This window comes from Gouania willdenowi, chromosome 12 (genome assembly GCF_900634775.1).
Source record: "Gouania willdenowi chromosome 12, fGouWil2.1, whole genome shotgun sequence".
In the NCBI taxonomy this organism is placed as follows: domain Eukaryota; kingdom Metazoa; phylum Chordata; class Actinopteri; order Blenniiformes; family Gobiesocidae; genus Gouania; species Gouania willdenowi.
The window spans coordinates 27,549,559-27,561,706 of record NC_041055.1 but is presented as its reverse complement, the minus strand read 5'-3'; the positions used below and the strand labels follow the sequence as shown (position 1 = coordinate 27,561,706).

The window sequence follows — 12,148 nt, the reverse complement described above, 5'->3', positions numbered from 1 at the left end:
TTACTTTGAGTACTAATTAATTGAGATAATTTTTACTTAAGTATTTTATGTATACTTGTACTTGAGTACAATTTCAATCAAGTAATTGTACTTCTACTCTTTACACCCCTGGGGAACGGTCACCATCGGTCATCATGCTAATCACGATTATTTGGATAAACATGTTAATCACAATTATTCATCATGTTAGGAAAAACATCTGTATTTTTATTTAACTACTTTCTAACAAACAATATATGAACAGTTTAGAGTGCAAAAGAAAAGCTTTGAACAAGAATAATGACTAAATACTATAAAATGTACAGTAAAATGTAAAGTTTACTATGGGCTAACTATATAAATACACTGTATGCATCCCTATGAAAACAATTACAGCGTATAAAGTAATAATTGATTAATTAATTAATACTAACTAATTAGGTACTTATGTCAATCAAGCTTTGTTATTAAGGTAGCTTAATGAAGCCTTAATCATGCGTTTGCCCCCTAGTGGTTGGCTGACTATTGGTTTGATTGGTTTGATATGCAGCAGAGCCGCATTTTAAATGTCAAAAATCGCTGACAATCTGGTAAATTTAATGGTGGAGACCAAAATCATGATCACGATTAAAACTTGATTAATTGTACAGCCTTAGGAGACAGTATATAGTAGGAGTGTGACCAAATCTCGATACGGTGATATATCGCAATATTTTGTTGGCACGATCGATTATCGATATGCTCGCGTTAAGTATCGATTTTTAATATTTTTTTTTTTAAATTTTGGATGTTTTTTTTTCAAAACATTTTACTTTTTCACTAAAATGTGCAGGTAGGTCTTCACAGAAATTTTGTCACTGTTTGTTGAAGGAACCAATATATTGTTTACTGGAATATTGCACTATAATGGTGTCACTGGTAAGAAACACCCTATTTATTGTTTACAGAAAGCACTATTGGAGATACTTATTCATTTACATTGATATGTTGACACTTATTTACAGAAATGCACTAAAATAGTGTCACTGTTCATAGGACACTTTTTTAATTTATTCTCTTTCAGAGATATAAAATAAAAATTTTATTTTTTCACTTAAATTTTTTTTTCTTGTTATATCAGATTATCGTAGATTGATTTCTGACCAATATATCGATAATCGTAATATCGTCATATCGTGAGATAATCGTTATCGTGAGCTTTGTATTGTGTATCGTATCCTGAGGTACCCAGAGGTTCCCACCCCTAGTATATAGTATACTCAGTGAGTTTGTACGTTAGTGTGTCATTTCAAACACAGCCGAGGTCTGACTACAAGTACTGCAAAACAATATATATAAATATATATATATATATAAATCTTAATAGGGCAACATTAAAGCTTCTCACAATGTTGTGGTCATCAAGGTAGTTGATCTGTAGCTTCTCCATGGCATTGATTAGTGCCTGAATAGCTGTGAGGATGTTCTGGAACACCAGGCGGGTGTAAGACTTCTTGTCTTTTTCGGTGTATCCGCTGCCGTGAATGATCTTCATCTGTTTGATGAAAGTGCTCTTCCCACTTTCTCCAGTCCCTGGGCAGAGGAGATGAACGGAACGGAAATGGAACAACATCAAAGCGCAGGCAGAAATAGGACATCTGCGACATGCAGAAAAATTATCTCAACATCGAGCAACTTACTCTATACCTAGACAGATTTGGCAACAAGACGATACAAATAAAAAGAAAGAAATTAAATAAAATGATGCATGGGATTTTATAGCTAGAAACTACAAAGATTACAAGCCGGAAATGTCAGTGTTTTGATAACGAGATTCATTGGTTTTGCTAAACGGTTTCTACTTAAAGTCATTGCGCTCTACGTATTGATGGTCAATGTTATGAATGTGTATTTTCCCAGTTACCCATTTCACTGCACAGCATTTTCACTGACAATTATTATTAAAAAAAAAAAAAAAAAAGTATTTAGCAGTAAAACTATTCAAATAAATAATAGAAATATGCAAGAATGAATATTTAAAATGACATAAATAGCCATCAATACAAATGTCTGGCGACCCCAAATAATTGTTTTCTATAATTAGTAGAATTATAGAAAAAAATTCTACAATTTTTTCTATAATTATAGAGAAAATTATGGCTGAGCTCATATTTTTATACCATAATTTTTATTTTCTTCCTTTTTCTCTTTCTTCTTTTACTCCATGTTATTTGAACTAGATTGATTTATATTTGAGAAAGTGAAAGTACAGAATACAGTTTAAGATCGTGTGTTTGAAATATCAAGATTTAATTGAATTAATAATGAATAATTATTTTTTTTAATTGATATTTTTTATTGAAGAATGAAAGATCCACCCCTTTTCAATCAACACCACAAAATACAAAAATTAAACAATCTGAAAGAAATTAGAGAGAAAATAAACATTGGTACCTGCAATCTTCATTGGTATATATATATATATATATATATATATATATATATATATATATATATTATTTTTTTTAATCAGTAATTCCAGGCGACCACATTTAAATTTCACCCCAAGGTTGAAAAACACTGTATCAAGTTTGACCTTTTGGGTACACAATAGTATAGACAAAGGAATTAACACAAAAATAAAAATATAAACAAGAATTACTGTATTTCTAATTTGGCTTTTTCTGGAATATTTTAAGTGATTTTAAAGGAGGAAAAAATGCATACGTTTTGCACATGAGCAGCAACTACTGTATATGTGATGATGGAGAGCAAAAAAAGGTAAATAATAATAAATCATGGAAGTGAGGCTGCCATGGTGCACCATCGGCCCCTCCGACCACCACCAACACTTCCTAGAATAATGACCAATCGGAGCATTAAAGGGGACATATCATGGTTTTAAATCCTTCCTTTTTACATATAAATCATACAGTTGTGGTCTATATAAAGCGGAACTGCAATGCTTGGGTCTGAATTCCTCATTATTATAGCTCCACAGGCCCCTTTTCTACCCCTTTTCTGATGTGCTTCTGAGAGCAACTCGTTTTGGTGCGGTCTCTTTAAATGCAAATGAGACATTCCATACCCCGCCCCCTCTTCAGGTGACACTCGGTTCAACTCCACCCTGCTCGGCCATTTTTGTAGTTTGATAGAAGAGATACGGCTATGTAGCGGCACATAAACTTTTTATTCAGAGGTTATTTACTAAATGTCAACAACGTTAGACTTGTCCATCCAGCCTTACATGTTTGAGCCAGAGTCGGACCCAGCGGAGCGAGATGAAAATGAAGATGATGAACCTGCAGAACCCTAACAAGTGAGCTAACACAAGCACCGAGCTAACGCTAGCGCCAAGCTAACGTCACGAAATGCATTTTAATATAATCTTTTCAAAGACAAAAATGGCAAAATGAAATGACTAATGAAAACTTTAGACTTAAATTAAATCACGTAGGCCATATCATCAAGGATCTAAAACGAGCACACAGTGCTAACATATGAAGTCTGAAGACGGTGCAACTGCTAATGCTAACAAAACAATGACAGGGACGTCTTATCATCACACTTTTTAGCATTATTTACAGCTTACCGAAGTGCTCTGTTCGTCGTCTCCAAAGATAGAAGGAATTGAACCCTCAATCAGACAAAGTCTTTCTGTAAATCCTTCTTTATACTGGCAGAGGTTGCTGAAGCTGTCATCCTTGAAGTGCTTCGAGCACACAAAAATGACCTTACCCACAGATGTGGGTACATTTCCGTGAAAAATAAAACTCAACCAGGCACTTTGAAAAGGTTCTGATGCTGGGAGACGGTGTAATGAAGCGTGTGGGTTACTACATCCAGCAACCGAACATTTTGACTTATCCTCTCGTAACTTCTGCATCCTGGAGCTTGGACTACAAAATAAAAGCGTGAAATAAAAATGGCGGATTGCTCGAAGTGTTGGACCTGGAGTTGATGTACTAATTTGGCAGTTCCGCTGCAAATACTGTGATGTAATAGTTCAAAAAACGTAATAGAGAATAGAAAAATCCAAACAGATTGAAAAATATGAGCAAAACTATATAAAGATATCTACGGCGCACCTGAAGAGACTAATTTGATTTTTTCTGTACTTCTAAGCACTCTAAATATACAACAAAATGCATTTAAGGGCTAAAAAAGTGGATTTAGCATGATATGTCCCCTTTAACACAAGTGGAAAAAGGATTTAATCTTTTTTTTTTTGGTCTTTGCCTGTGGTTTTCACGTGTCATTATTTGTGTTTTTTGTTAGTTTTGGGGTTCTTGTTTTAATTGTGTGTATTTTGCTGTCATTTCCAGCATTTTTGTTGTCGATTTGTGCATTTATGTGGTCACTTTATGTATTTTTTGTTTTCTGTATTTTCCTGTCATTTTGTTGACAATTTGTGCCTCTTTGGAGCTATTCTGTAATGTTTTGTTGTTTTGTGTGTTTTTGCTGTTATTGTGTTTTTTTAAGTGGTTGTTGAGTTTGTCATTGTTATCATTTTATGTTTGATGAGTCATTTAGTATATTATGGGAATTTTTTCTGTACTTTGCCAATTTATGTGTTTTGGGAGTTATTTTGTGTATTATGTTGGGCTTCATATTCCTTCCAACTTCTTGAATTAAAATTTTTGGGGATTTGCTTTGGGGGTCGCAATTAATTTGATTGAGGGCCACATGTGGCCCCCGAGCCGCCACTTGCCTATGTCTACTTCAAAGTAAAGATCTGACACAATGGGCAGGGAGTGTAATATGCTCTGCCTCTTATTGTCATTTCAGTAGGAACTTCCAGTAAGCAGTAAGCAGTGAATGGACTAATGGGAAAATAACTAACATGTCTTTAGGATATAATAGAGTGTCATCATTAAAGGCGTCGTATATGACAAGAATTTTAAACTTTATTTTAGAATTTAAAGAGCATGTGTGTGTGGAGTAATTGCCGACTATTTAAAAGCATGAGGATACCATATACAATAAAATAAAAGATTAATAACATCAGAATACAATATCACTTCAAACTACACTCTTCAAATTTCATAATTTAATCGCGGAGGACAAAAAAGAATTGGAAAACCGATATGTTTTCCATGCCGGAGCGTTAAAACGATGCCCGAAGGCAACAACACAAACTCCGAAAACAGAGGATGTTGGGGCTGTCAGTGTTAAATCGAAATGTTAAATCTTCATTTCCCTGGGGTGACACTAAATATTTAGCCAATACAAAAATTCATCCGGAAGTACCAAAATAAAAGCTCATTCCAGTGAATTTGCATAATAGCTAAATATTTTGTTTCACTCTTGACATTTAGATTTAACATATTTTTAAGAGAAAGAAAATATCACAAATTTGGTCAACAGTTACATAAAAAAAAATTCACGTACATTTTTAAATGTGGTGTGTAGCTAAATGTTGCAGTTTATTTTAGCATGCGCAATGTTAAAATTGGCGCTCCATGAGTAAGTCCACATTTGATTTTTTATTTTTCTAATGCTTTAATTTGTTGAGAAATTTAAGCAAAATCCAAATAAGTCAAATGTTTGGATATATTGGGGCTTATAAACAGGTTAATGTGATCTTGAAATAGCCGTTTGCTAACGTTTATGCTTTTGAATCAGTCTTTTGTCAAATGTTTCACAAAGAATCACATTAACAGTTGGAATTCTGCATGGGCCACTAACACTAGAAAAACTGTGATGTATATGAAAAGGCAAATTAGATTTTTTTAATTTTCTTTTTTTACTATTATTAAAGAAAAAAAATAAGAAAAAGTATTTTGAAAAATGTAATTGTAATATTCAAGATAGAGTTTCTTTAAATTTACCTTTAGGAGTTTAGTATCTGCATAGTTTTAAAACAAACAATTGACAGGATGTGAAAGTTGTAACAGTAAAAAGTAGCTCAATCAAATCTTAGTCAAAGTAAAAGTTACTAGTTACTTTCACCCCCCACGTTTATTCTTGCTAATAAATCTGCACGGTTCCCTACAGTAACCATCTCATGTATAAACTTAAAAAGGAAGAGACCAAATCTTCATTTATTTTCCACAAATGCATCTGTCACAATGTACAATTATTTGTTAAATAAAATAACACCAATGAATTCTATACAAAATAAGGAAATTCTCAGGCTCTACGTATAGCTACATTTATAACGCGCAATTAAATGTTGTCCGTTCATCACATATTTTATAGTTTCAATAATAAAAATTAAAAATAAATACAAAAATTTAAATCTTGTGAAGTTTTACAATGTCCGTTGATCATTTTAAAACAAAAAAAATAATAATTTACTCAGTAACAGTTGGGTTTAGAAATGTAACTAGTTACTTTAGTTATTAGAAACATAATCTAAAAAAGAACAAGTACTCATAAAAGCAACGCAATTACAGTAACGTGAGTACTTTCACCTCTGGTTATAATAACACTTAATTTTACACATTTGTTACTGGGTTTGTTGCTTGGCAACAATTGGTAGAGCTGAAATGCCCAATCAAACACTTTAGTAGGCAAATAAAATACATTTTAAAAATCTTGTTAAAGAATTTTCAAACTTATAATGAACGTCTCAGTTTTTAATGATGAATTAACATCCAAAATAAATAAATACAAACAAATTAATTCTGAAAAAGTTTCACACCGTTCGTGGTGATTATTGTTAATGAATGTAGTTGCCAGAGAGATGAAGATGTAAAATTCTTACCTAAAAATAGCAGCTTCAGTTCAAATTTCTCTTTATCGATTTTAATAAGCCTGTCTATTTCATCGCTTATCCTCTTTTGTTCCATTTTCTCTGGGTCCTCCGGCTTACAGCAGTTGTCCATGGCTGTACCGAGTTCACTGGCAAGCTGCTACAGTTAGCTTAGCATGTCAGATGTTGGTTCCCAAACAGAATCTATAGCACTATTATCCAGCTCAGCTCAGGTGTGTCACATTTACCTGTAAGTGTAGTGCACAGTAGGCGTGCACTGGGTGTTAACCTGTATTTAATTACACCTCTGTCCTCTTTAAATAGCCAAAAAACCATTATCTCTCTCTCTCTCTGAGCAGAACCTTTTTTTTTATTCCAGCAAGTTGTTTTTGTCTTCTTTTTTGAATAATAACGTAAGGTTTCATTTCTTCAGACAAGTTTTTTTTATTTATTTATACATTTATTTTTTTATTTTTTAGGAATTTTACTTTAAAAGTCTATTTCAAAATAAAGATCTGACAATGGGCAGGGAGTGTAATGACTTAAATGCTCTGCCTCTTATTGTCATTTCAGTAGGAACTTCCAGTAAACACTTAGGGATGTCCCGATAGAGTGCTTACATTGTTGATTTTAGATGCAGTCCGATAAAATCCGATATTCGTTTTCTGGCTGATATCGGACCAATATCCAATATTAATATCGGATCGGGACACCTCTAGTAAACAGTAAGCAGTCTGGCAGAGAAATGGACGAATGGGAAAATAACTAACATGTCTGTAAGATATAATAGAGTGTCATCATTAAAGGTGTTGTACATGACAAGAATTTTAAACTTTATTTTAGAATTGTAAAAGCATGTGTGTGTGGGGGGTAATTGCAGACTATTTAAAAGCTGCAATTCAGGCAAAAGATGACTAAACAACATTAATTAACGTTAATTTTTACAATATTTATTTTATGGGTGGAGGGGGGAGTGGCAGTTTCAGAGCTTAATAACACACAGATTTATTCATGTTTTTTTTAGAAATTACAGAATTATACACAGTAAGTATGGGGCACCAATTGTAAAGTTGTGCATTCTAAAATAAACCAACAACTTTTTGTAACATTTAGCAATAAGCTAAGTTTAAAAAACGTGTAAATTTTTTTTGTTACTTTTGACCAGATTTACGGCAATGTTTGTGAAATTTGTGATATTTATTTTCACGTAAAAATATGTCAATGTTAAATCTAAAAATTGAATCTAAAAATCTAAATGTTAAAATCTAAATGTTGAATCTAAATGTTAAAATCTAAATGCTGAATCTAAATGTTAAAATCTAAATGTTGAATCTAAAAACCTAAGTGTTAAAATCTAAATGTTAAATGTCACGCGGTGAGACTAAATATTTAGCAAATATGTAAAAAAGTGTCTATTTGTACGGTTGCCGTTCAGACAACCCCCGGTGCTATTGGTACGATTACCAAAGTACAAGTACTGCCGATGTAAAATTATCCGGAAGTACCAAAATAAAAGCCCATTTCGGTGAATTTTGCATAATAGCTAAATATTTAGTTTCACCCTTGAAATTTAGATTAAACGTTATAATTTTACAAGAAAAAAATTATCACAAATTTGGTCAAAGGCAATGTAAAAAAATTCACATACGTTTTTAAACGTGGTGTGTAGCTAAATGTTGCAAAAAGTTGCAGTTTATTTTAGCATGCGTAACTTTACAATCAGCACCCCATAAGTAAGTTTTATTTTTTTCCTAATGCTTTATTTTGTGTTTTAACATCTTTCTGTTGATAAATTTGGGCTAAATCCAAAAAGGTCAAAGGTTTGGATATATTGGGGCTTAAAAACAGGTTAATGTGATCTTGAAATAGCCGTTTGCTAACGTTTATGCTTTTGAATCAGTCTTCTGTCAAATGTTTCACATGGAAATACAAATTTGATTTTTTTTTTTTTTTTAAAAGAAGAAAAACTTTTTTGAAAAATTTAATTGTAATAGTCAATGATAGACGTTTTTATTTTTTATTTACCTTTATGTTTTAAAACTATACAGAAACTAAACTCCTAAACAATGGACAGGATGTGAAGTTGATTTATCTTATTATTCAACCTTTTTCTTTTTATCTTACAGTCCTCACTGAGCATTTATAGAGGGTTTTCACCGACGTCACTTTCTGGGCAGTAACATGAATGTGCGGCCATGCTGGAGGTACGCGGCTGTTGACGCTACATGTTGGAGGCTCACAGAGGTGTACTCTGTGATGGATAAATCACATAAAAGCTCCTCAAAATGCATTATAGATGCAAACGCATACAGAAAGAAATTGGTCCGCAGGAAAGGGCACAATATTTGGAAAAAATACGGTTTATTGGTGGTGCAGATCCATACGAGTCTTGGATCAATGACGACCCGGAGAGTCTTCCGTCTATTTTGTATCCCGTTGTCGTCAACTACCTGGATTACACAGCGGAAGACCTTAAATCTTATAGAAGTTTGGAGGTCGGCAGCGGCTGCAGAGGTTTGCGTTAGCAACGCATATACTGCATATCGGCAGATAACTCAGTTCTAATAATTTCAGTGAACCTGCAGCGTAGTAACTGTTAAATAGTATACGAGCACCAGGCAATCTTAGATTTAGACAAATCAAACAGTTATAGTCCGTTAGATACGACTACTCTGGACCTCGAGCCTCAGATTGCTACTCCGGCTACATCCAGTGGCCGAGGAAGCAGCGGAGCTTCGTACCAGAGGTGTCCGCGAGCGGAGGAGACCTAAGCGGTGTGATCAGAAGCAGGAAGCTAGCAACCAAGCTAGAAGCTAATCATCAGAAAACACCACTTCCTTCCAGCCAGTGTTCTAATGTCCACCCCCTGGAGAACAAACTGAACTACCTGAAGTTGGATTTAAACGCAAGACAGCAGATGAGGGCGGCGGTGTTTACATTTACACCTATAACAACTGGTGCAACAACGGAGAGCTAGCGTCATATCACTGCTTTCCTAATGTAGAACTACTGACTATAAAATGCAGACATTTTTCTTCCCTGATTTGTTAGAACTTTTGTCAGTCTATAAAACGTTCTGACTGATTAGTACAGCCAAAGACACGGCAATAGTTCACCATTTCCTTTCAAAATTCGGGATTGGCTTGTGTGTGTGCTGTTTGTAAACCGGCTGCTTACCTCCAAAAAGGCGACTTCCGGGTTGATGACGCTCCGTGAAAACCATCTATTGTTAATTAATGTAGTTACCAGAGAGACATACCTGTCAAGTATCCCGTTTTGGCGGGAAACTCCCGTATTTTACTCCTCTTTCCCGCCATCTTCCCGAATTAGTATTTTCCCGTAAATATCCCGTATTTTAATGTAATAGTAATTAAAACATGCCTTACTAAACTGAACGCCGTCACTAGCCTCGCGAGAACTGTCACCTGAAATGGCCTGAGTGGCAGTTCTCACGAGATTAGTGGCGTTAGCGGCAACAAACCCAGAAACAACTCAGAACAGAGATGAATGAATGAAGACGTTATGGTGAAAAAAAAAACAAAGAACTGGTGTAAATACGTTGTAAAATGTAACAGAGAGTTTATCTTCCTAAAGAGCAGCAGGATGGGACACAGTTACACGTTCTGTTAGATTAATAACTGAGATTTTAACGTCTACCAGGAAGGAACCACGTAAGTCACCATGAAAAATCAGCCAATCACAAGCGCCACAAATATACACTGCTTTATAAAGTGTTAGATGATGTAAAGTCTGTAATAAATGTGTCTAATAAGTCATTAGTGAATACCAGAGAACCACATGAGTGAGCATGAGAAATTATAAGAAAAAATGTAATAAAAATAAAATGGTAATGTCTAACTTAAAGACAAGCAACGTGAAATCAACAGTAAATATGCAACGTGCTGACTTGAATATAAACTGTAAGTATATTAAATAAACACATGTGCTTTATATACACATTTATGTTTTTATTTAGGCTGTTTTATAATTTAGGAATTAGAGCTGGGCGATAAATCGAGATTTAAGATGTATCGAGTTTTCTATTTTGGCAATATAGAAAACTATAATATATATATATATATAATATTATTATGTATCAAAATACTAGTTTTAGGAGTCGCTGGTTTTACTTCTCAGAACAACATGTAAAGCTCAGTTAGATGATTAATGTGTGTCACATATTGATCAGCTGTTTCTTAATAAATGTCCCTGTGTGGCATTTTGCATCAGCAAATTTAACCCAGAATTGTCTTTCTGGTCAGACTTTATTTGATAAAATGATCTAGATTTATATCATATTTCACCATTTTGAGAAAATATATTGAGATACGAGTTTTGGTCCATACCGCCCAGCCCTAGTAGGAATGTTCACAGCATTTCAATGTTAATAAAGGTCAACCTACCAGATTCTAATCACATAATTGTATTTAGTAAGTGGTTGATAAATGGATATTTTAGATTTCTTGTACACCTATTTTAAAACAAAAGGGATACTGGAGCTTGTTTGGCGGGTGAGACGGATCATAGTGGGAGCCAGAAAGATTCCCTTATTTTCAAATCCAAAACTTGTGGAAGCCCGTTTCCACCACTTAAAAAAAAAAAAAAAAAAAAAAAAATCACCAAGGAAAATCATAATTGAGTTAGAAAGTCATAATTATAAGAAACAAAGTCATAATTATGAGGTAGAAACATTTTTGGTACATCCATCTGTACCCATGGCACTGACCAGAAATCTCCATTTGTTGTCCAATAAATCGTTCTACTTCAGCCACATCAGTTTCATCCTTTTGACGCCAGAGACTCTTTTTGCTTAGTATCTTTTCAAGGGTGCGTTTACTCAGCATATTTCTATGTGAATTTGCAAGCAAACAAAGTATTTCATCATTTGTAAAGCCTCGTCTAAAGTAGTCTGTGATAGTCTTATCAGCCATCTCTCAATGTCAGCTCACCACATGAACAAGCTGCTGTAAATGTGTTTAAGTATCTCATAATTATGACTTTCTTTCTCATAATTATGACTTTCTATCTCATAATTATGACTTCTGGTTATAATAACACTTAATTTTACACATTTGTAACTGGGTTTGTTGCTTGGCAACAATTGGTAGAGCTGAAATGCCCAATCAAACACTTTAGTAGGCAAATAAAATACATTTTAAAAATCTTGTTAAAGAATTTTCAAACTTATAATGAACGTCTCAGTTTTTAATGATAAATTAACATCCAAAATAAATAAATACAAACAAATTAATTCTGAAAAAGTTTCACACCATTCGTGGTGATTATTGTTAATGAATGTAGTTGCCAGAGAGATGAAGATGTAAAATTCTTACCTAAAAGTAGCAGCTTCAGTTCCCGCATACGTTTCTTTTTATCCTGCGTCAGTTCCCTTTCTATTTCTCTACTTATCCTCCGTTGATCAGCGTCCACGTCCGAGCCTGAACAGCAGTCCTCCATGGCCTTACCGGCTAGAGTTTGCTTAGCGTGTCAGAA

At 33.9% G+C, this 12,148-nt stretch overlaps 1 protein-coding gene across 2 annotated transcripts in view; it reads right to left on the bottom strand.

The window, feature by feature from the left end:
* Positions 1-12,148, bottom strand: part of LOC114473113 (guanine nucleotide-binding protein subunit alpha-11-like) — an 18,468-nt gene extending 6,320 nt beyond the window's left edge. Inside the window, exons 1-2 of one of the 2 annotated variants that reach the window (XM_028462516.1) lie at positions 11,989-12,148; positions 1,367-1,551 (exon numbers count right to left, since the gene is read on the bottom strand). In XM_028462516.1, the coding sequence (XP_028318317.1) occupies positions 1,367-1,551; positions 11,989-12,112 (309 nt within the window). In that variant the 5' untranslated portion in view covers positions 12,113-12,148. Of the gene's footprint in view, positions 1-1,366; positions 1,552-6,667; positions 6,860-11,988 lie in introns of those variants that run through there. The other variant, XM_028462517.1, reaches the window with a different exon arrangement.